General features: G+C 35.3%; 1 protein-coding gene across 1 annotated transcript in view; it reads left to right on the top strand.

Annotated features, from left to right (window-relative positions):
* LOC123708003 (cadherin-87A) overlaps positions 1–25627 on the top strand; it is a 53389-nt gene extending 27762 nt beyond the window's left edge. Inside the window, exons 11-36 of the mRNA XM_045658416.1 lie at positions 515–667; positions 1388–1575; positions 2093–2255; positions 3227–3376; positions 4467–4631; positions 5585–5708; positions 6001–6192; positions 6857–7089; positions 8576–8729; positions 9417–9614; positions 10792–11031; positions 12499–12680; positions 13315–13501; positions 14529–14743; positions 15316–15513; positions 16576–16735; positions 17097–17232; positions 17572–17762; positions 18539–18715; positions 18922–19034; positions 19252–19415; positions 19881–20038; positions 21007–21112; positions 21424–21610; positions 22186–22296; positions 23149–25627. Of these exons, the coding sequence (XP_045514372.1) occupies positions 515–667; positions 1388–1575; positions 2093–2255; positions 3227–3376; positions 4467–4631; positions 5585–5708; positions 6001–6192; positions 6857–7089; positions 8576–8729; positions 9417–9614; positions 10792–11031; positions 12499–12680; positions 13315–13501; positions 14529–14743; positions 15316–15513; positions 16576–16735; positions 17097–17232; positions 17572–17762; positions 18539–18715; positions 18922–19034; positions 19252–19415; positions 19881–20038; positions 21007–21112; positions 21424–21610; positions 22186–22296; positions 23149–23226 (4323 nt within the window). The 3' untranslated portion in view covers positions 23227–25627. The remainder of the gene's footprint in view (positions 1–514; positions 668–1387; positions 1576–2092; positions 2256–3226; positions 3377–4466; positions 4632–5584; positions 5709–6000; positions 6193–6856; positions 7090–8575; positions 8730–9416; positions 9615–10791; positions 11032–12498; positions 12681–13314; positions 13502–14528; positions 14744–15315; positions 15514–16575; positions 16736–17096; positions 17233–17571; positions 17763–18538; positions 18716–18921; positions 19035–19251; positions 19416–19880; positions 20039–21006; positions 21113–21423; positions 21611–22185; positions 22297–23148) is intronic.
* The last annotated feature ends 616 nt before the right edge of the window (positions 25628–26243 follow it).

Below are 26243 nucleotides of genomic sequence, written 5' to 3'. Positions count from 1 at the left end.
ATTAGAACCCCACGGACTACAATCTTGTCTACTCCAAAAGGAATTCAGCTGATTATAATAGTTAAGGCGTGTCTGATTTATGGTCACATTGCATTTGTTAAATGATTTTAAAGTCGAATACTCTATGCGTTAATGATTTAAGATAAGCCTTTGAAACACTACTGCATATAGAATAGAATTTTCTAACTTTTCAAAATTTGTTTTTATTTCAAATTAAAACAAGTTTTGAAAAGTTTGATCTATTAGTATACTTACTCGATGAGCGAGGAAAGCACCAGCGTCAGCGGTACTGAAACTGGAACTTAAAACATTAGAACCCCACGGACTACAATCTTGTCTACTCCAAAAGGAATTCAGCTGATTATAATAGTTAAGGCGTGTCTGATTTATGGTCACATTGCATTTGTTAAATGATTTTAAAGTCGAATACTCTATGCGTTAATCATTTAAGATAAGCCTTTGAAACACTACTGCATATAGTATAGAATTTTCTAACATTTTCAAAATTTTTCAGGGTCTAAACTCAGTATTCAGTTTACGTCTGTCTGATGAGTTGGGAGCGTTCATAGTGGAGCCCAGTACGGCCACTGGCAGTGCTACTGTCACTCTCAGACTCAACTCTACTTTAGACTACGAGGACCCTAATCAGAGGAAGTTTATTCTGGAGGTAATTACTAATTTTCATCATCATCTCGCTAAGTCTATTTTCCCTTCATCATCATCAATGCCTATACAGCACCTTGTGGGCTTTGAGCTCAAGTATATTTCGCCATCGCAGTTGTACTTATTACTTCCAACTTCGATCACTTATTGTGTCGAGATCCTTGATAACTCCATCCTAGCGACGCAGCTTCGGTCTACCGGGTTTTCTTCCTGCGACCAGGTTGCGAGTTCAGTAAGGACTTTGAGGTTCTGTCGTCCATCAATCGGTGAACGTGTCCCAACCACTCCACCACACCCACAATTACAAGTGTGTGTGTAGAGCCTAGCAGTTTTTGTGTTTTAACTTTTAAAATTTAAATTGAATCCAAATATATCTACAGCTTTATTTTATGATCTGTACCTTAACTCTTTTATATCAGTTGGGAAAATAATATCCTTGAAAACAAAAGTCCAGTCACAAATGTGTATGTGTAGTGCAAACAAAATTGTAGTTAAAATTTTATTACGTTTTACATAAATGCTTATGAAACTGACTGAAAAGCAGTTCATACCTCAAAACAATTCAAGTTTTTACTCTTTTAAATGAAACGTCTAATATAAACGTTAACTCTCTTTTGAGTTTTTCTTTCTTTTTTTAATCATTATCATTTTCTTTCTATAAAACCATTTACCGTTTAGTATGTGCCTTAACTGTACATCAACCAAGCTTTTTTTTTAATTTTAGGTGATAGCGGAAGAGCTGCAGACTTCTCCGCGACTATCATCCAAGGCCAGTGTGACGATATCCCTCAGTGACGTCAACGACAACGCGCCCCAATTCGCGGAACAGCCCTATTCAGGTTCCGTGGCTGAAGGTGCCCCTCCGGGGACCAGAGTGGTCGCCATTAAGGCAACAGATAGAGATACGGGCAGGTAAAAGGATGATGTCCATCTGTTTTCATCAGAAAATTATTAAAATAATAAATTACGATATTTTGTTTCTTGAAAGTTTCGTATCGATTAAAGCAAGTCAAGCTGGCTAGTCTTTTGTGTAGAAATGTTTTTTTTCGCCGGCACCTATTTTCTGTACCTAACTTTAAATTTTACATAAGTCATTGCAAGTTAATTTTTTTAAAGTTTCACTGTGTATGTCTCCAACACAGGTAAGAGCGTCTAGCGACTGTAGAGTTTGGATTGTGGTTATTTGAGCGTAAAATGTAGTAAAGGTGAATAAAAAAGTTAAATTCCTTTATATATTATATATAAATAAAGTTATCTTTCTTTAAGATTTTTTTCATTGTAACTTTACCGATCATATAGTCGGAAACTTTTAAAAGTTCAGGCCTCCTGCCTGGCACTCCCTGTAATAAATTATAATTGTGCTTTCGTTATAGTATAGAAGCTGTCGGCTTGGGCTATAAATAATAAATAGATTAACAAAACCTTACAGATACGGCACCGAGGGCGTAGTGTACCAGTTATCTGGCAACGGAGCAGAACTGTTTCGCGTCGACAACCGCAGTGGAGTCATCACTGTCGCCGCTTGTCCCACACCTGGAACTCCGCCTTGCATTGACTTTGAGACTAGAAAGGATTATTTCTTGCAGTACAAGGTAGGTTCTGTGGATCTTATTTTTTCTTTGTATAGTATACATATTATTATTTACTACTCGTACATACCTTACCTACTTTATTTTTGAAAGCAGAAGCTAGATAAATTAATACCTACAAGGGCTTCCTATATAATTTGTTAATATACACGAGTTGATTTACATATCTTATAATATATGTCAGAGCAATAACGTTACTGTCAGTTGTCATTGTCATAATGTCACAGAGCTCATAAATAAACAACGTCAAAGTCAAATCAGTTTATATTGTTATAACTTGTGGTTAATTTGATAATAGTGATTTCATAGTCATTATTGTTATTTACAGTAATTTATTATGTCCGAGCAATGGCGTTACTGTCAGTTGTCATTGTCATTATGTCATAGAGCTTATAATGTGATAGCATGAAAGTCAAATTAGTTGAAAACGGATAAAACCAGTGGATTATATGATTTTAATATATATTACCTATGCAATGGTTGATATTAAGAATGAATTTGGAATTATTATTATCGATTAGACATTAATGTATATTTATTCCCCTTTTTTGTCTTATTCAATTTTATTGTTATATTTTCTTCGCGCTTCAAACTTATTCCGCTAGATTCGAACTCAATTCACACAGGTTCTCTATTGGCCCAATTTAATCTAAACCATTTGACGGTAAATTGGTCACAGCTTGTACATTCTTCAAATGCTTAGTTTTGTAATATATATCAATATGTATGTATAATAATATATAATTTTTCATTAGATTAAATTGTGTATAAACTCATCAAAAATATGAACACACCGTAATTTTCATTATTTCAATTCAGTTCGTGTCGTATATAAAGTTTTTCTCAAAACAAAAAACTCGTAATTTTTCGTACATTTTCCTTTTTGTCTCTTTCTGTTAAATTGTGTTTATGCTATGATGAAAAGAGACAAATAATTAGTTAAAACGTTCCAAACTGAATGAATACAATCTCAGGCAACGGACGACGACGGCTCCGGCCAAATGTCGGTGGTCTCCCTCCACATCTCGATCACGGACTCGAACGACAATCCCCCTGCGTTCCTGACTCCCGTCTATCGAGCATCCATCGATGAAGATGCTTTGAAGTTTGAGCCGGAGTTACAGGTAAACTGTTTCATTTATATATTGTAAGTGTTATTGGACACTTTATTATGTTATAATCCTTTTTAATAAAATACTTATTAGCCTCAAGTTGAGCTAGATCGTAATGTTAATGTCTTTGTGCTGAGACAATTTATAAAAGAATATATATGCAGACATTGTAAACAATCTAGTTTATAACTTCTTAAATTTTACTTATGATTTAAATAAATATAAAATTAACAGTCAGTCGATACCAACTTCGGGGCAATAAATACAGATAAAACAACTTTCTCTGCAGCTGTGATACTTTTGACATTTAACACCTTTTGTCTTCAGTGACCGTGACTACATACGCTGTGAAGCACGCGAAACGTCGGAAAAAATTAAATTTAAAATTATGTCAATAATTATAGGTTTATAATAATACAAATAGCTTTAATCCGTTAAAAAAATTGTTTTCCTTCAATGTGTAAAAGCTACGTTAACCAAAGACAATACCATTGTGACATTTAACACCTTTTGTCTTCAGTCACCGTGACTACATACGCTGTAAAGCACGCGAAACGTCGGAAAAAATTAAATTTAAAATTATGTAAATATTTATAAGTTTATAATAATACGGCTTTTACAGCTTTTACAGCTTTTATCCGGTCAGAAGATTGTTTTCTTTACATTAACAGGTTCATTGTCCAAGTATAAAAATGGAGATACTGGAGAAATACTGACCAATTTTGACGTTTCATCTCATGTCACTAGAAAAAAAAGTTTTGCCGTATGTCCCAACGTTTTTTAGGTTCTCAGTGATATGTCATTTCAAGTCCGCGCCATATACGCAACTATCCTTGTACACGTTCACAACTGTAGCCTGTGAACGTGTAGCTTTCTACAGACCTCATATGGTGTGTAGACAAAGAACCTGTTAATATATATGTATATACATTTATGTCAATATAATACCATCAAAACACGAATCAACAAACGTCTGGTATTTACAAATAACACTTTTAAAGTATTGTTATGTGTGTGTTTTTTTATAGCCTTCTGAATAACTCAAAACTGTGTTTATTGAAGCTTATTTAATGATTGTCTCATTATTAATGACAATTAACAGGTCCAAGCTCGTGACTCAGACACGACTTCAGATATACGTTACTCTATCGTCGAACCGGAAACGCATCCATTTTGGATAGATCCAGTTTCCGGAAGGATATTGGTCCGACCGGAAACAGGTGGAGTCCATTCAACAGACGATAACAAGATTATATTGACTGTTCTCGTAAGTATTAGTTGTAAAATACTACCTTTTAAATTTTTTTAATATATGTTCATAATGTTTCTGCAGCTTGACACACAGATGACTGAAATTTATATGTAATAAATGTGAGGTGAATCTGTATAGTATGTGTAGCTTGCTCATTCATACACTACATATACTATACATATATACCGATGTCTGAACTAAGATACCTAAGGTAACAGACGGAGTCCTACGGGTAGGATCAAAGGTTCGAGGTGGTCAAATCTCTAAGGTAAGGCAGGCTCACCACAATTAAGGGCTTGAAGGAGGTTTCGCCACTTTTAGAATTTGTTATTTATCGTTATGAGAGGAAGCAATAAATGTAATAAAAGCAATATTTTATTTCTTGTTAAAGACTAAATCCTAAATACTACTTACACCAATTCACATATATTTAAAATTACCTTCGTGAGCTGTTGGTGTGGGGTACAACTTCAGCTATTAAAATCTGAATAATGTTGGTAGTTAAAATAGATGGCACTTAATTATTTAATGGCTGCAACATCCATGATTCCTCCGCCATTTCATTTGTTATTTCGGTGTGATGATGAAGAACTGAGAGCTTGGAAAGTCCGTGTTTTTCTTTATTGTAAATGGTTAGGTTAGGTTAGTCATGTTGCCTAGAAACGTTTAGGAAACTCGTTAAACGTTTCGTTTACTCGCTTGCCAGACAAGCGACTTGATTGAATATCGATTTTTAACTAACTGTCTAGCGATTCAATTAACTCTCTGATTTAAGTACTTTACTGCGACATATATGTTAAGACGTTCTTACCTTTTGTATTTCCTACTTTGTATATTCGACTCAAGCAATAGTAGTTTTTGAGATATGGTCACATGTAGTTTAAGTTTGTCTGCTTTACAATACTTTTAATGAATCTGCATAATCACTGCATTACTTATAAAATTTTATAACAAGATTATTCTCTCAGGCCACAGATGGCATCCACAACGCAACGTGCAAAGTGGAGATCTCAGTGCGTGACGTCAACAATCACGCACCCGTATTCGACACTGACAGATATGAAGCTGACGTCACTGAAGACGCCGCTACTGGTGAGATTTTATACAAATATAAAACGTATTGACTGCATTTCAAATAAAAATACGAACATATGCTTGGCATAAATATTATATATTTATATTTCATACAAATTGTATGGAATCGAAACGAGCTTGTTTGGGTCTAAGCCGGTTTCCTCACGATGTTTTTCTTCACCGTTCGAGCGAATGTTTCAGACAAATGTTGATCGAATCTACGACCTTAGGGATGAGAGTCGAACGCTGAAGCCAAAATGCTATTCCCGATGTAATAATAATTAAATAAACTAACTTCGTATTACTATAGGTAGTGAAGTGGCAATAGTCCACGCCACGGACTTGGACAGCGGAGTGAATTCCGAAATAAAATACAAGATACAAAAGGGGGCCTTGGACGCCTTTACACTAGACAATGCCACTGGAGTCCTCACCGTTGCTGACAAACTTGACTACGACAAGCGGAATACGTATAGGATTCAAATAGTCGCCGTTGATATGGGTGAGATCACTAAGAGTTAAATAAATCATTTCCTTCAACTTTGAACTTCCCTTCGTAGTGGAGACTCGCTAATTAAATTTGGTGCCTGATACTACAGCTGACCCCAGAGCTGGTGCTTTCCTCAACAAATAAGTATAGCAATACAGGGACCAAACTTTTAAAAATGGTTTTAATATTGGTAATACTGTATCTTAAATATTGCAAATTATATTTCAAAAGCTATGAAGTTCAATTTAATAACTCAAACATCAGATCGTGTAATAGACAACACACTGGTGGGACTATATGCGTCCGTCGTTCCACAACTGAGCGTTTCTTAAGGTAATTTTTGCCGCGCACCACCACTATGTGGAACCAGCTGCCCACTGAAGTATTTCTGAACCAACTCGACATAGAATCTTTCAATTAAGAGCGTTCCACTTCTTAAAAGGCCGGCCAGGTTTGCGAGTTTTCTGGCTATGTGCGGGAGTATGCCTTTGTTACATAAAATATATATATATATATATATGTTTATATTTACGACTAGCCTCATCACTTATCTAATATGGGGGGGGGGGTTGACATAATTACCCTATATACAACCTCAGGGTTGCGAGTAGTTACTATTATTTGGAAGACCTTGATTCAATTTCGGGCAAATCAATTAGTGAAATGAATGTTCCAGGTATCCCAAGCTTAACTGGTACAACAGAACTAATAGTCCATGTTATCAACGTGAACGATAAGAAACCGTATTTTACTCCTCCGATACAACGAGCTGAAGTATCGGCTGATGCGGATATGGACACCCTGGTGCATACCCTGATAGCGGTCGACCCGGATATCACGGATAATACCCAATTGGTATTCGAATTGGGAGAAAAGCCAGTTCAGGCGGTTGATAAGAATGGCAAAGAGGTAGTTTTTTCTTTTATACAATATTTTAAAGTTTAGTGTAAGATTTTGACGTACGGGATTCACTGTTCTCGTTGTCTCGTTTCTCTTCATCATCATCGTCGTCAATGACTATAAAGCGCATTGCCTTCTCAGGTATATTTCGCCACCACAAAATATTTCGTGCTTCTTGCTTCCAACTTTGAAGACCTATTGTTTCGAGGTCCTTGAAAACTCCATCCCACCTTGGCAGTCTCGGTCTATCGGGGTTTCTCTTGTCACCAGGTTGTGAGTTCAGTGAGGACCTTGGGATTCTGTCGTCCGCAGTTCAATGCACAAGTCCCAACCACTTAAGCTTGTTGCACTTTATTAATTGGACGATGTTGACGTTTTATTATCGCGGACAAAGTACTTTGTTTTATGAAATGTAGTGATAATCTCTTGTTAACATTATACCAGTGGCGATGTAAGATTTTTTCTGATGTAAGGCGATGTAAGATTTTTTCTGGGCCTCAGATTTCTGTATCCGTTCCCTGGGCATCTCGCGTCGACTTTGAGGGTCTAAGGCCAGTTTCCTATGTTTTTCTTCACCGTATGATCAATGTTAAATGCGCACATAGACAAAAAGTCTATTGGTGCACGTCCGGGGATCGAACCGCCCAAGGAATGAGAGTCTCACGCTTAAGCCACTAGGCTAACATTGCTCTTTGTTAATATATTGTTAATATTGTTACGAGCTAGGGGATCGGATAGAAAATGCCGTAGAGTTCTTCAAGGGTTTATTTTTTGGTAATCAACGAGAAATTTATGAACACAAATTAATCGCAGAAATGCACTTATAACACACACAAAAACAGTCACTAATTACTTCACTTATGCACACTTTACACAGTACTTTATCGCTTCGGTATTTCGCTCTTGTTATCGCATTCAAAACTAAAGGTGAATAGTCGCGTTTCGGCCCGCTTATATATCCCTGGGAATAATTCTAAACAATATTCGAGAACTCTCTAGGCGGGCTTGCTACTGAGTAGCGATTGCACAATTCTAGAACGTTCGCACTCTTTCTCTTTCGCACGTTGCTCCGTCCTTGTCGTACGGCGTTCTAGAGTGCTCAGTCTAGTTTCGAGAAAGTTCTGATCTTCTCTCTCTCTCTCTCTCATATCATTTCGTCCTTGTCTCACACCTAGAAAGTTTGGTCTAGAATATTCCTTCATCAAAGGGGTATACCTAGGCCTGAAAACGCCTGAAAACGGGTCCCCTGAAAACTGCACCACTCTACTACACATGTTCTGAAACCGACTAAAAAAGGTTTCAGCTTCCTGAAAACTAGGGTAACATTATGGAAACTACAATTTTCTAATATGTGACTGACCCTCTCCATATTACAGCCTGCTGAAAAGTTTTCTAACTAGTGGAAAAATCTAGAAACATTGCAGTCGACCCATCTTCGTAACAATATCTATAAAATTGAAAATGCTTTTAGTAATAAAATGTTAATTATATTTAGGTGTCCGATGATATCATATTGTCATCGTGGTTCAAAATCCTGTCCAACGGTACAGTGGTGGTGGGTCATCATTTAGACAGAGAAATTGCGGCCGTGGTTACACTTCCAGTCGCTGTAACAGATGCTTCCGCGCCTAATCTTCAGAAGACTGAAGGTAATTATGGCCTTTTTATTCATTTGTCCTTTTTCTTTTTAATTTGTCTTTTTTTATTTTTCATTTGTCCCTTTTCTTCTTCATTTTTCCTTTTTCTTCCTCATTTGTCTTTTTTATTTTTCATTTGTCCCTTTTCTTCTTCATTTTCCCTTTTTCTTCCTCATTTGTCCTTTTTATATTTCATTTGTCCCTTTTCTTCTTAATTTTTCCTTTTTCTTCCTCATTTGTCCTTTTTATTTTTAATTTGTCCCTTTTCTTCTTAATTTTTCCTTTTTCTGTATAACGTTTTAATTGTTTTGCTTTGTTCCATTAAATTTGTCTAAATAACTAAGTCTTATGTATTTTTGAATTTGCGCGTACCTTATCTAATTTAATTAATTTTTCACACAGTGGTTGCGATATCTTCTAGGCCGCCAGTGGTCCTCTTTTTATTTATTTACTACTACCACTACTATATTTCTGTATTAGTGCAACGAAGTGTAAATAAATAATTCACTTATAGAATTTTGAAATGAAACTTAAGAGCATTATGTTTTAATATAAACATAATGTTTAGAATAAAAAATTTAATTAATCATTATTTTTATATCTATTTTTACCAAAGACGGCGAAGTTCTCCTTCCATTTTAGACGGACAAATAAATACTTATTATGATTAAAGTATTTTTATTAAGCCGTATTTTACAGGTGAACTAATAATAAACGTAGTGGACGTAAATCGTCACGCGCCCGTATTCACGCAACCCGCGTACACCGAGCGTATACTCGAGGAGCAGCCGATCGGGACCGTACTCAACGCGTATACGGCCACGGACAGGGAGACGCCTATATCCGCCATTGTTATATACCCGCCCAGCCCTTATTTCTCTATAGATAATGTTACAGGTAAGCAAGAATATGCTGTAATGGATTATTTGACAAGATAAGCATTTCGGATTATATATATTATTTTAAGAACCTGTCAAATCGCTTTTCTAGGTAAAATGGCGTCGTCGTCTATGCTCTCTTGCCTCGTTTAAACGAACCGTATTAATTCAAAATTTGATGGACATCGTCTCCCATGATCATCTCCCGGTGGTGTTCTTGATTGCGTTAAAATGCGTGTCCATGGGCTATGATGACTACCCTTTGTGGGCGTCCTGTAGGCCCCTTTGCCCTTAAAAATACCATATAATATGTAATAGTAGATTATAGAACATTACTGGATTAGACAGGCAAATATATATTAGTTACTAACTAATGATGCACATCATTTGACTAATCTGTTATATATAATATATATATATATATATAATCTATGTATAATCTAATCTAAAAGTCACTTATTTTAATTACAGACTTTTTGACTTTGTAAGGCCACTGTTTATACACTATTTTATAATGAGTAATATTGTTTATATGATTTCAATGTAGGATTATAAATTTGCTTTATTTTTCTTTTGGTATAGTTTTTCATCGAAATAAAAATTGCACAATTTTACTATTCATACCAGGACCTCTTACAAAAAGTAAATAAGACTTTATATTGTGTCATTTATAGCACTGATCTGTCCCGTTTCAATGCAGCGACAGAAAGAGACAGATAGTAATACTCAAATGAGTATGTTAACGAAATCGTAAATAACTGAAACATGGTGAAACTTTCTAATACCAATATTAACAAGGACAAATTAAGATTTTTTTTACGTTTGTAAGGAATTAATGACTACTGTGTGTGTTACAATAAAACACAGCTAAAAAATATATCAATAATATGTCGGAGAATGAATATTTTAAAATTCCCGCCACTCTGAAGTTAGTCGTAGAATGCGGTGTGGTATGGTAAGGTAGACTGTCAACGTTGACAATTGACAATGCCTAGTCTGTGTGATCTACCAAATGTCAGTGGCGCGACTGTTTCGTGGCAGTAAGTGAATTCTCTAGTCACTTGAGTTTCGAACGTCGCCTGCGCCGGACGTGCGCACTGACTGTGTTATAATGTCGGACGACGGTAGTAACACCAATTTTGCAATTATTAATCGCGTTGAATCTGCGACATATATATTTGAATAATATTTTTTAGGTGTAGTGAAAACTATCCAACGAATCGACTACGAGAAAATACATTCGATAAACTTTACTCTCGTCGCTTTCGACTCTGGTGTTCCACAATTGTCGACGTCTGCGGGTGTCTTCGTTGACGTGGTGAATGTTAACGATGAGGAACCGAATTTTGACCAGGAGCTGTACGAGGCTAGCGTCGACGAGCACAGCGTAGTGGGAACGAGTGTTATCACTGTACACTCTACTGATAAGGATGAGGGTAAGTTCTTTATTGTAACATTATTACACATAATGAAAATATATGTTTAGTTATAAAGAAAGTGAACTGGTAACACTAGGATACCCTCTGTCGTGGGCAGCTAGTCTCTTCCATCTGACATAATATTTTTTACATAACACCTCATTTTATAACTATTGTTGAACAGTAAGAATATTTTCTGATTCCACATAGGACAGGTTAAGATAGTGAATGTACATAGGTTTGAATCGGTTGTGAAAATTTTGTTTTTAAGTAGTGGTTTAAGATGGGATGGAAGGCGTTGGGGTAAGTGCGTGCTTTGGGTAGCCTGTATGTAGGTTTGGTTGTGTATGATGCGGTTTGTTTTCTAAAGAGGCATATTGCCTTGAAGAATAAGTGTATATCTAACCATTAAAAGTTTTGTTACATTACACAATTTTGAAGTTAAGTAGCAAGGTTCATGTAGGATTTCTTAAGAATGGCGTGTTGGGCACGATCTATTTTCGGTTCCGTTGTTAGAATGTACTGTTTATGTTAAAATTGGCATGCAAATGTCATATGAATTATCATAATGTCAAAACAGTTAGGTTATTTAGAATTTTTGTCAAAACTAATGGTCTAAATACTCTCCTGTGCTATAAAGGCTTTTAAAAATGAATTTACTTAATGTCTTTCAGTTAATTTACATTTATCAATACGCATAAGTTATATTTATACGTTCGCAATGTAACCTGTAAAATGCAAATTAAAACATTACTAGTCTAGTCATTAGGGTAGGAAATTAAACACTCCAATAATGACTTGATTCACTATAATAAACTTCATGGACATTACAGCTTTGTATAACTTCAAACTTAAACAAAATAAATGCCCATGCGCATGTGTCACAACCTCTTATAATCTATTACCTACTCCGAATCGACCATAAATAACTGAAAGATTCAAATGAGCAACTATTGCACATGCGCACTTGTAGCAAGATTCTTCAGAATATGTTTCATAAAAAATGTTTAATATTTAATTAAATAAATATTAAAAGCTAACAAATGACTTGCAACAATGTCATATTTTATAATTAAAAATACATAATTTTTAATAATGTCACAATTAACTCGTTTAGTTTTGTATATTATTAAGATTCGAGTTATGTCAACTTTAGTTAATTTACATATATATTTAGTTAATAATTGGAAGCGTAAATCAAATGTTAGCAATCTTGGAACACATGAAGCCAAAATGAGCCCATTAGTTTTTTCCACACTCATAAATTGTAATACAACATTCTCGCTTCCGATAATGTACAAAAAGGTCGACTGAACTTGTATTAAACTGACACTTAGATGTAAGAACCCTTAAAAAAACTCATATTTTAAACCATTAAAGTAAGTTGTTACCCAGTTTCAAACAAAGCGTTTCGTGCAACATAATATATCTGAACATCTACAAAAACCGCCACCGAACTTAACTTTCGCTTCAATAAATTCTCAGGTGAATTCGGTGAAATAAGATACAGCTTGGCTGGCCAATCGCCATACTTCGACATAGACCCAAACACTGGAATAATCATTGTGGCGGATAATATTGATCGGGAATCTGTCACTGATGTCACGTTGCGTGCATTGGCCACAGACATGGCGCCTGCGCATCTTAGCAAGAGCACTAGTGTTCCTGTGAGTATATTTTATGATTTACTGTATCATTACGTTCGTCCTGCGGGCTATAATATTTTTTTGGACTCATAAAAGATAATTGTCAAAAATAATTGAACTTGTCTTCTATGGGTACTAATTTTAATTGACAAATTATTGCTGATATAAAGAACTGTTGAAGGCAAAAATTTTGGATACTTAATTTCAAATAAACTTGTGTTTTTCCCTCTCTATTTAAATTTCAAAATAAAGTTTCTCGTCTCAACGTCGGATCGCAACACAGCATCCGTTTTCGTTTGACCAATCACAAATAAGCGAAACCGACACCGTCCTACTTCCACATTCGAATCGTCGATGACCATTCCCATTCCCAGGGGCTCGATCCCTTTTACCTTTTATCCCGTTCCCATGTAGAGTGTTCATAGGAGTTGTTTATGATTAATATTTGCATCTGCCCGCTAAAGTATTTCCAAAGGAATTCGACTTAGGGTCCATTAAGAAAAGAGTCTACCAATTCTTAAATCCCGGCAACGCATTCGCGAGCCTTATTAATTATTATCAGATGAGCCTCCTGCCCGTTTGCCGCATCTTCTATAAAAAAACCTGTTTATTCTCAAACGTGAATCCCGTAATAATTGCAATTATTCTATTCCAGGTACATATAAAAATCAATGACATAAACGATAATCCTCCAATATTCTCCCAAAAAGTGTACAAGGGAACTATTGCCGAGAACCTGCAACTGAACCCTCCTGCCGCTATTCTTCAAGTGTTAGCTGAGGATAAAGACGTTGGTGTTAATGGGAAACTCTTCTATAGGATAGTTGATCAGACTGTGCCAGGTATTTTTCTCGTTCCAAATGTTCACATTAAACTAAAACTCTTTATTACTTCTAGAAATAGAATTTAATTTCAGAAAAAACATCTGGATATAATAAAAGATGCTTCTGCCATTAAAAGGTTGATAACGCATCCGAGAGCTGGCTGACCTTTCTTTAATATGTATATTTAGCTAAAGACAATATTATATATACTATTATATTGTCGTCGGAGGTATTAAGTAGCTTATGTATATGTATAACTTAAGTAAATAACATTGGTAACTAGGATGATTAACATTTACATCAAATTTTAGAAAGTTACGTTTATTCCAGTAATTTGTTCTGTGTTGTACCTCTCGTACCCATACATTGGACAGTCGGGACTAGGGAATGCAATCCTGTGTAATTTTTCGGGATCAATCCCGAAGCATAATATGACGAGATCCCGTTCGAGATTGACGGGATTGGGCTGTAATGGTCAGCGATTCTACACACATCCGCTCGGGACGGTTCACGCGACATTGCACATTACATAGGGTACATTGCAATGGACATTAGATGCCGGTTAGCAGATAGCACTCTTGAGACACTTTAGAAGATACTCTTTTTTTAGAAGTTACTTTCGAAATCACCAATTTTAATCTCCTTGAGCTATACCTACTTTTCTTTTGATTATGTTCATGTAATTAAAACTGTTAGTTGTTTACTTCGTAATATTAAAGGATAAAGATTTGTTTTCTTTCAAATAATATTTTATTTACATATATACACTATCACAAACATGCAGTTTTCATCGTATTCAGTCACGTGAATTATTTTTTTAAACTATACGAGATCCCGAAAATTTCGGGATCCCGCCGGATTGATATTTCTAATCCCGAGTCGGGATTGCATCCCCTCCCCTTCCCATTCGTTCAGTCAGGACATGTAGTTCCGTCACTTCAGCTATTGCTACGAGAATTGGCAGCTAGGTGCCCTTAGAACTCATCAGATGACACGTTTATTAGAATTTAAAAAAAGTAATGATAATATTTTTTTTCGATTTCAGGTACCTTCTCTGTAGACCCTACAAATGGTATCATATATCCTTCCAAACCCGTGACGGGCAACACGACCTATTCTCTCACGGTGTCTGCGTCAGACCACGACGGACAGGGGTTCCAGGACACGGCCAAAGTGGACATATTTGTGATGAGCGTTAACAGACACACTCCTGTGTTCGTCGAACCGCCGCCGGATCAGCGGACTATTGAAATACCTGAGGTACAAATTTTGACTTAACTTTGTTAATGAACAGTTATCTGTATATAAAAATCAATTGCCGTTCGTTGGTCTCGCTAAAACCTCATAGTGGATGGACAGGATATTTGTGGAAGTTCAGGGATGGTCTTAACAGAAAATATAAATAAGTCAAGGAAAATACTACAAAACGACAATTGAATTTTCCAATAAAAACTATTCCTAGTTGGGAAATATTTGTTGTGTATTGTATTTTTTTAAATATATCAAAATACTCAAAAATCATATATTCATATAGGTAACACAATGTACATTCATGAACGTCAAAAAAGAAATATACGTTAAATGCTTCTAATTTTACATTTACTGCCAGTTCTCAAAATTAGGGCGCAGAACGGAAGAGAAGAACTGGCTATAAACTCTCCGCCACTCTTTTTAATCGCCAACTTTTTTTTTATTACACAATACATAAATTCATAGTATTGGGAACGATATCGTTGGTCTGTTTTAAAAAAATTGTATCAATTTGACACTAATATAAGTTCACCAGGTCATCTAGAATAAATTGAATATTAATAAAATATTATTTCTTTCAGAACGCAGCACAAACAGACTATCTCATAACAACGTTCAAAGCTACGGACGAAGACAGTGGGGAAAATGGCCGCGTGTCATATTACCTTAAAGTCGATAACAAAAATGTGGTCGAAACTCAGGAATTCAGTTTGGATACGAATTCGGGACAGTTGAGGGCGAAAACCTTCTTGGATAGGGAGCTTCAACCGGAGTATGAGGTAAGTCCACTTGCGTAATTCATATGTATGTTGCCATCTTAATTTTTTTAATTAGGATGGCAACATAGTTCAGTTTTGTGGAGGTTATTAAATGGATCTTCAAATAAATAAAACACTTTGTTTGAAGCTAAATGTCAACTGTCTTTAATCGTTTGACAAGAGTTTATTAGTGACATAACATCTAAAAACTAACTTGACTTGTCAATGGGCCTTAAAACTGGCCAAAAAACTTGTCTATGGCTCAAAACTGACGTTTTACAATTTATTGGCTACAAGTGATTGTTAATATTTCACTTCATCGTTTGCACTTCTAATTATTAACTAAAACATATACCTAGCTTTTTAGATTACATAACTCGAGGTTAGAATCGTTAATAATTTCCGATTTAAAAAAAAAACGTGTTAAAATGTTTCGACGTGTCTGGTTTTAGTACGGATTATATGTGTGGACTTTGTTTTTAAAAACTTAACAAACGAAGGTCTTTGTTTTACTTTAATAATACATTTTTAAGATCTAGCTATTTGCGATTGACGGAATTTTTTTCGTTTCGCGTTCATAGTCATAAATTGAAGAAAATGTTTTTTTATTAATTTCTACATACATAACAATTATTTACGATTGAATATAACTTTTTAAATAATTCCTCGCAGTATACAGATCTATTATATATTAATTACATTTTGTATAATACATAGAATCAAACACAAATTGTTCTTTGGAATTCTAAACGGTTGTAACGAAACCTATCTGTTTTTTAGTCATACAAATCCATCCAAGTTCTTAAAACATGGCCACTGTACTGATCAGTATCTCGTAGCAGTAAGATCGTGCGATGCGTGGCAGAGGAAAGAGAGAGAGAGAGAGTTGCAAAGCCGAGGCGATGTATCTCTCTCACCGCTAACTGCACTGCCGTATTTTATTGCATTTTGTTTTATAATTTCACTGTGTATTATAATTGTATTACTAGGGAAGCGAACAAGAAAACATCTTCATTTTATTTTCTACTGGTCCATCTCGGTAGTTTTAAAATCAATGACATTTTCCAACTTCCACCTTTTTAGTTAGTAGTAGCAGCGGTGGACAATGGTACTCCAGCCCAGTTCGAGGCTCTACGGGTGATCAAAGTTGTATTGGTCGACGATGAAGACAACGCACCCATCTTTCAATTGTCCGCACACACCTTTACTGTACCCGAAAATCTTCCAGCGGGAATTATTATAGGTAAAATATATTATGTAGTAGATAAGTATGTTTTTCTGCAATTTTAATCGATTAAAAGCACCAACGGTTTGTCAGGACCCTTTCTTACAGTTTAACGTAATTTCTTAGAACTCATCTCTTCTCTTCTTCTTCTCTACTTTTCTTCTTCTCTACTTTTCTTCTCCTCTACTTTTCTTCTCCTCTACTTTTCTTCTCCTCTACTTTTCTTCTTCTCTACTTTTCTTCTTTTATACTTCTTGTTTTAATTTTATCAACGTAATATTTTAGTATAGTATTAGGTAGTAAATATTTTTTTTACAATATTAATGATCTTCTTAAAATTTAATTTATAGCAGATTAAAAATTTAACGAAATGTTTCAGGTTCTGTTAAAGCCATAGACAAAGATTCAGGTGAAAACGGCAGAGTGTACTATCATCTACTAGAGGGCAACCAAGATGGCGCCTTCACTCTTGACAGGACACAGGGAACCATTCGGGCTAATATCAGTTTTGACAGGTGGGAGAAGAATGTGTTTCTTAGATACTCTACACAATTTCTTTTATCTTTTTGTCGTGACAGTGTATAAATGATGAACCGGCACGCACTAAAAAGCATGACTCATTGTATGTTTGCGCCGCATCTATCTCTCTTCCACTCGAATGGCCTATGCATTCGAGGTTTCACTCACACACTTCTTTGTATCCATACAACTGAAATTACCATTACTATAGAAAGTAATATTATTCCCTTGTTTCATAATGACAAGCTGGCAGTAACGCCATTGGTCCTTCCGACATATATGATTTAGGTTTATTATATATTAAATGAATATGTATACTAACATTTTCATTGCAGGGAAAAACGTGACGAATACACAATGACGATATACGCTAGCAACAATCCGATACTCGAACACGTTGCCGCCATCTTGAATTCCATAGACAATAGCACTGACGGTCAAGATGCGAGTGTTACCATTGTTAAAATCAAAATACTCGACGAAAACGACAACGAACCGAAATTCCAAAAAAAGGTTTACTATGCAGGTATTATCTATCTTTATGTTTATGGAAAATCTTTCGAAATATATTAATCCCAGCCTTTAGTATGTCAAAAACATTGTACGAGTATCATGCCAGACGAAACTCGATCCTATGTATCTGTTTTATATAATTGAAGTCATTCAATATTAAAACAATATTTATGTGGATCTAAAAGAAATTGCAAATATATTTCAGCCACAATTTTCGATTATTTTTTAAACTATTTTCTAATAATACGACATATTTCTTAAAAAGAGCGAATTACATAAAGGTCGATAACGCAGTCTGTGTTTTAAATTCCTTTAGTATTGTCTTTTGTTAAAATAGCTTTTACACATACACAAACACTTTTTGAACGGATTAAAGCTATGTATTATTATAAAAAACTTATAGTTATTTACATAATTCTAAATTTTAGTTTTTACGACGTTTCGCGTGCATTTCAGCGTGCGCGGTCACGTTCACAGTGTTTTTCTTAAATACCTTTGTTAGAAGAAAATGATAAAAATTGTCAACAAGTATAAATGCTCAAATTATACTAAAAATATGTGCATCATAATCGTACTAGTAAAAAGTTATATTATTTATTGCTGACCAAGAAATTACGTAAGCAGATAATATTTTCCAGACTTTGACGTATTTTAAACTGTGTTTTAGGACTACCGAGCTACTTTTTGTTATTAGTTATTTATTTATACCATAAACAGCTCTCGTAAGCGATATTTATTTGATTAATTACAACTGAAAACTTTGAAGTAGCCTAAAATATAATTTTTCAGGCGTAAAGCACACGGCGCGCATCAATGAGCCGATAATATCGCTGGTGGCGTCGGACCCGGATCTGGACGAGAATGGAACCTTGATCTACATGGTGGCAGCTTCTAACCTCTACAAGTTTGGGGCTTCGCGGTCCAGTGGCAGTGTGGTGCCTTCGCCCTTTAATATTACACAGGATGGTGAGATTTTCCATAGCTTTGATTGAATATAATTTTTTTAGCTATAATACATTACAATATGATAATAATATGCTCGTAAATAATATCTTACAACCACTTCTCTCTATGGCTTTGTAAATATATATTATTCGATATATATACGATACTAAAATTTAAATAAAATTAGTATTTATTAATGAAATTAATTATTTTAATAAATATTAAAGGTACTCTAATGACCGCTCACTTCATGTCGGAGTACAACCAAGATAGGTTCGTCCTGGACATCATCGCACAGGAAGTGGCTCATCCACACAGACAGGCCAAAACACAAGTTTATGTAAGTGCTCTTTCTCTCCTCTTTTTCTCTCTTCTTCTCTTGTATGAATTTCAACAATACTCAAGACGAGATTGAATCTTAAGATACGCGTTAAAATTACGATTCATTTATATATTTGTCATTACAGTATTTGAAAATAATTTACGAAGCTTTTATGTGTCAGGAAATGTTTGTCTCCATAATATATGGTATTTATAAAATAATTTCTTTGTAACAGATTTGGATTATAGATCGCTCATCTCTCATCCGCATGGTGGTATCAAGGAGTTGTTCCACATCCGTGGATGCTGTAGAACGGAGATTAGGAGAAGCTGGAAGTGCTTTATTGGTCCCAAACAGAAGAGTACCACTCGTGCAGGCTGACAGGAGACTGGATGACTGGTGAGTTGAGATGTTAAAAATAGCGTTATTGATATTTATGATATTAACTTAATTAAAACATATATTACGTAATGATAGTAAATAGTTGTGAATGACTTGACTACAGCTCTTTCGTGGTATCTAAAAAATCTTCAAAGCTAAGTGAATATAAATTATCTAAAATTTAAATCTAATTAAAGAAGAAATCAATTCACACATTCAATATACGAGGGTTGTGTTTGTGAATGCGTGTGTGTGTGATAGTGTCACTGAATGATGTGATAAATGTGCGTGCGCTATGGGTCAGTTTCAACGTGTAGAATTCGCGATTCCGAAGGCCTTAACACACACACAGTAATATTTATTAATTAAAAAATAATAATAATGTGTAATATATCGATTGAGTAAGGCGTAATAAACCTATTGAGATATAACTGAAAGCCGCTTTGTGTAATTTTTTTTTAAATCAAAATTTACATATTTTAGGTGTGAAGTGCATTTGCATGCAGTGGAGCCGCTTACGTGGCAAGTTCTGCCCGTGGAGAAAGTTCTGGAGAGTATCGACTCGAAGTACGATGAGCTGAAGGACGTTTACCAGCAGTACGGAGTGGAGACCCTTATTGCAGCCAGTTCCACTTCCAAAGGTAAGTCCAGAGAGTACTATAAAATCATAAAAATTTAAATGTTTTCTTGTAAATTGACTTTTGACTTTTAAAGGGTGAGGTAAAAATCGTTTATTTTAATCTGTATTTGATAAAAGTAATGCGATTTAGATGTATTCTAATAGGACGAGTCCTAACTGTACGTTAATATTAGCGTACATAAATACGAACGTGCACGTATAGAATACGAGTTAGTATTTCATCCTATTTAAGATTTGAAGATTTTGTTTGTTTTAAACCAGTTCTTTTCTGGGTGATTTAAAGGTATATATCTCCTTCTTATTTAAACAATAATTTTAAATTTTTGGGAGCTCATAATTATAGCTCTACGCACTTCCGAAAACTATACCCCTGAAATCCCATCTCATAACTCCTCCCTTCTTGGCGATTCCTTTAAGGTCTCTGCAGTTAGGCTATGGAATTCACTTTCCGTCCCTATTCGCTTAGCTCCTTCTCTATCTTCTTTTAAATTTCTCCTGTACAAGCATCACCTGTCCACATCGTATCCCTAGCTTTCGTACTAACTACTAATTGACATGATATTGAATTATCATGATTCATGTGCAGTTTTTCTTTATTCGTGTGTCGTGTGTTTTTTTAATAATGTCTAATCACAGTTTACACATGTTTTAATTGCTATACTTTGTTCCATTAGTTTTCCTTATGTATTTTTTTTTATCTCACAGTGGTGTTGCCTCGAAAACGATGCTCTTTTTCATTTAATTGTCAACTTTGTAAGTCTTTGTAAGCTAAACCATTGTTGAAAAGAGTGTCCATGGAGTTTCTTGCCGGTTCTTCTCCATGAGACCCACTTTTTGGAACCGTGCAACTAGACGTTTCATTTCAGCCTATTTGAAATAAAAACTTTTTGATTTTGATGTTATATTTCCGTATGAAACGAAGTGTACACAAATATATAATTCACATTTAATCTAAAACTCAAATTACAGTTCCAGACAGTTTCGACCCAGCGCTCGCGACGTTGATTGCACTTCTAATAGTTCTGTTCACGGGCATCGTCACCTTCGTCGTCGTGTGTGCCTGCCTCAAGCATTGGTAAGAAGACAAACTTCCTACTGTCATAATGACAGTTAAGATTAGTTTCTCTCGTTCATTCCTTAGTGTTTTTTTTATTATTATTTTTAAAATTACAAACTGATTTATGAAATATGACGTCTACCTAACAGATCTTATGATAATCTACAGACAGATTTTTCTATGTTAATCACCAATAGACACTTTTGATAATTAGGAAGTTTTACATAATTCACAATTTATTTAAATTTAATGATAAATGATGTTTATTTTTATTATTAAAATTATTATCGGTAAACATTAACATAAAATAAAATAAAAAACATCACCAGGGTGATTCCTCCGCCATCACTTCAATCCAGTAAAGGGGATAGTTTGGCTCGTCGACGAATTCTCGAAGAGCTCAGCACCACAGAGAACCCTTTGTGGTTGGAGACCAAGTTGAGGCCTTACGAGGAGCAGGAGCTCACTATGAACGTGTTTGGAGACCAGCAGGACACTTCTAGTGAGCAGCCACAGGTAATATTAAATGGCATAAAATTTCAATTAATATAGATTTAATTCAATATATAGCAATTGATCATTACACACACACACACACACTATTGTGTAATATATTAAAAAAACGGTGTTATTCTAGTTACTTACTGCGATTTTCTGAGTAATAACTTTGTCTTAACACTTAGAAAATGTTGTGGTTAAACTCATTGGCATGTATCTGGCGCATAAGGCTGAACATCATCATCATCACAGCTATACCTGTGGGCTTTATCATTCACTAGTATACTTCGAATATCTGTTTCAATCGCCAACTCCGTCCCAACGCAGTCTCGGTCTATCGAGGTTTCTCTTACCACCAGGTTGTGAGTTCATTGAGGAGCTTGGGGTTCGGTCGTCCGCAATTCGGTGCACATGTCCCAACCACTTGAGATTGTTCCACTTTATGTATTGGATGATGTCATTGGCTTGTTGTCTAGAAATATCTAGGAATCTGTGAGGACAAGATGAAGGGTAGCGAGCACTATTATCCCACTTCAATCCGCTGTTTTGATCCACCGATACAACTATAACTCAATGAAATGTGATATTTGCAGCCAACCGACAACACATACGCAACAATCCAAGGTCGCGCAGAGAGATTCGGGGATTACGCAACGCTCGGGAGGGATTCTCCGACTCCGCTCGAAGCTGCTCTGGGATTCCAGGTAATAGTCAAGACTTTTATGTAAGAGTCATAGTATGAAAAAAAGATACATATATTTACAAACAAACTAAAAAAACTTCTTATACGTAAATGTTATTATAGCGTTAATGAGTACCTAGAAGATAAAAATATAGTTTAATTTCATAATTATTAATCCCTAAATATACAAAATTCAATAAATAAAAAAATGTTATTCTATGTAATTGGTACTAGCCGGGAGTGTGAAGTTTTTATGTGCTATTTTTTATTGTGTTGCTATTAGCTATGTTATATAGGTTTCGTAATGCCTTCTTTTGCTGTGCCCTAACAGGGTCCATAATATTGTACCTAGCTTTAAGCCTCATAAACATCTTTTGTAACGTTATGGAATGCAAATAAATACATGAATACATGAGTATACACATCGACTATGTGTGACTTCCGTATGTCAAATATGTATTAGACTTTGATGTCCAGGTAAGTTCGAGATCAATCTTAACGCTGAATATTAGTCCTAGAAATTCTAGAATTTCACGAAATTACTAAGCACAACCAAATTGCATACTATATTTTTGGCCTCGAGTAGATTTCGGATTGATTTAGAATTTATAAGTAATGCAGTACGCCTGAATATTAAAATTAGAAAATATATTTCAAAAACTATATCCGTCTCTTTTCTTAACAGCGTATACACAATTGAAAGGAAAGAGACGAAAGATTATATTGCTTTTAGATGTTAAAACCTTATAAAACGTTTACGTTTCTTTTCTTTTTTTTTTCATTTGGCCGTACTTAAGAATTGAGCAACGTCTTAAGAATGCTTTTTTCGCGTCCTACGTATTGAGTCGTGTATGATATAAATGAAATCTTCCAGGGAAGCACATTCAAGCCTCCGACGTGTGATACACCAGAACCTCCTCCGCGGCCGGCAGGGATGGGACCGCTTTCATAGTTTTGCGTTGTCCCATTTTGTAAATATAAAGATTTATAAACAAATTAAAGACTGAAAGAAATGTGAGTGAAAATGTTGCCAGTCAAAAGTATCCCAGATTTCGATAATTTAAAACAAACAAAACTTTATATTTTCGTTCAGTCTTAATTTAGGAAAATCGTAATTAGCATTTGTATATTAAATTATTGAGCAGCGATCGTTAACAGCTAGTTATAAATAACTCTCAGCGTTTAACGTAACTATTTTTACATTTTATAATACAAATATGATTAAAATCTAGTCTATGGAAAACGATTTATTCGCTATGATTTAAAACTTTGTGACTCAAATACTTGCCTTGAGATACGGTTTTGTAAAACTTCTTTACGACACACACATTTGACGCTTAAGTTGAATCTGAAACTTCTAATCTATGGAAGAATACTATAGACAATTTTGACCGACTTCAAAAAAATCGTGAAGTGATATTCTTGGTTTTGATATTGGGCTCCCAAAGCATTTTCCAGTAATTGGTCGAAAACTAAGTATAATTGAGATGTTGAATTTAAATGAAAGAAACACGTTTAAACAAAAACAGTTCATTCCTTTTTGAGACATGAGGGACTTCCAGAAATTCTGGGTGTAACAAATTATCGAACCGATTGCATCTATGGGGGGCTTTGACTTACTTTGACTTAATGTCCTATAACCCCTAGGTGGGGCAGAGGGCGTCCACAGTGAGTCTCCATCGCGTTCGGTCTTGAGCCTCGTGTTTCACCTCGCTAAAGGTCGTCGGTAAAAGACCGGTCCGGTTTCTCACTGTTTCGGTTTCTTGAATCGTTGGTTTTTCAGGCAAGCAGGAGATTAACCCACTGTGCCCTAGTCTGATAGTGGGGCTGCCACTTTAGAGCATCCAGACATGCTCGGTTTTATACGGGTTACCTCCCTAGTGAGTGGATTCTGTTTTAAGGCGCAGAATATTCGCCTTTTGCCCTGCATCCTCAGCTCATCTGCAGCTCTAGGTAGTGGGCACGCGTGAGCGTGGCTGCAGTAGGTCCCAGGGTGGACGACTAGGACGAGGATGACTCGGACTGGTCGGGGTTCTGCTTATACTAGTGTTCCACTACGTAACACAGCAGAAGGTTTTTTTTGGCTTTTTCTAGGCAATGCTGACCTCACTCCATCAGCGATTCCCACCAACACCAACCCCAACTTCCCACCCCAAAGCCCATGGGGGGCTTTAGTGACCCTTAACTGTTTATGTATGACTCTGAGTGCGAATATTATACTAATTAATAAATAATAATGAGCTTACCGATGCGATGAGAGCTGTTTAGCTGATTCAATGCCTTCGAGTCATTTTGTAAATATAGAATAATTATTGCATGTTGACGACGTGTTATTTATATAATAAACTCTTGGCACTCTCTTCTCTTCTCTTCTCTTCTTGCTGCATATATTATTCATAAAAAGTAAAGAAAATAATATACAAGTACAAATGAATTTGACAAAACTTTTCGTACTCGTAACGAAGCGCTTGTAAAGAATAAATCACTCTGACATCTCTTTCCATCGCAGTGTTAATACAATTTGAGAGAAAGAGACATATGAGTGCAATCATTTAGTGTTTTGCGTATTTATGAATTATTATGTATTTAATGTTACCGGTGATACGTCGACAACGTTCAGTTATTTATGTACATTATCGATATATTTTAGTAAGTTTTTGGTCATATTATAGTTGATTTAGGGTTAAACTAATACCATATTTCAGCCTATAACAAGTCTATTAGCCTATTATTAACGGTTATAGCAAAGGCTAGCCGTTTTTTTAATAATATTTTATAATATAATTATGTAGCTACAGTTTTTTCTATGAGTTATTGTGATATTATATTTTGAATCTAGACATTGCGATTGAAATTATTGATATAGCGACACAGTTTTTTTATAAGGCGCGACTGATTAGTGCGGGACAGTTATTTGGGACACGCGATTGTACATACCCACTAAAACCCCAAGGCTTCACCAACAATCACCTTAGGCGGGATGCGATAACAGCAGAGCCTTATCCGCTTAAACACAACGACACAGCAACACAAGCCTTTACGTAATACTGAAAACTATTAAGGTGATTATTGTGTGACCATGTGTAAAAAATCTAATATACGTGTCATATGTACAAATATAAGTTCATATTATTTCATTCGTTCGTTCGTTCCCTTGCCAATATCCGGAATTCATATTGAGTCAGGCATTCAATCAAGTCACTTCCTTACGGATGCCCGACTCTATATGAATTGTTGTAGAATTCCGGGTGTTGTAGGCAAATAAAAGATTATATATTATAAGGTGGAACTCTCTATTTTGTAATATCAAAGTATTTTTGTAAATACCTATTTTTGTACGAATAAAGATATTAAACAAACTATAGTTTTATTTTGTATTTACCGAAACAACAAGATATATGTCGGAGCTATGACGTTACTGTCAGCTGTCATTAACTTATAAGCTCTGTGACATTGCAGCTGACAGTAACGCCATTGTTCTGCTATATATATGTATATATATATTTTATTTATTTATTTTACAGAATAATATAATAAAATTATGATATGTTACAATCGAAAACCGCTGTGGTTTTTATAAATCATAGCAGTCTTGTTTAGGAGCACGACGCAAGAGCAATATTTTAATTTACTTTTTATGTTGGTTAACGTTAGACTAATAACTGAGGTAGTCCATTTATTTGCCGGGGTAACAAATACCTCGACGTTCTCTTGCCATATACATTATTTTCTCTCGATGTACAGAGCCTTGCGTTACCTCTTGGGTCTGTACGTCATGCTCGAATTGTTTATTTATGTCATCTCGAAAAAAGTGTTCGGTTAGAAGACATTTAATTTTTCTGTTATGGGCAGTATTATATACCAGACACAGTATTATATTCCAGACACAGTATTATATTCCAGACACAGTATTATATACCAGACACAGTATTATATACCAGACACAGTATTATATACCAGACACAGTAT

This window comes from Pieris brassicae, chromosome 4 (assembly GCF_905147105.1).
Source record: "Pieris brassicae chromosome 4, ilPieBrab1.1, whole genome shotgun sequence".
In the NCBI taxonomy this organism is placed as follows: Eukaryota; Metazoa; Arthropoda; class Insecta; order Lepidoptera; family Pieridae; genus Pieris; species Pieris brassicae.
Note: the sequence above shows the minus strand (reverse complement) of the source record. Positions and strands in the feature narration are given on the sequence as shown.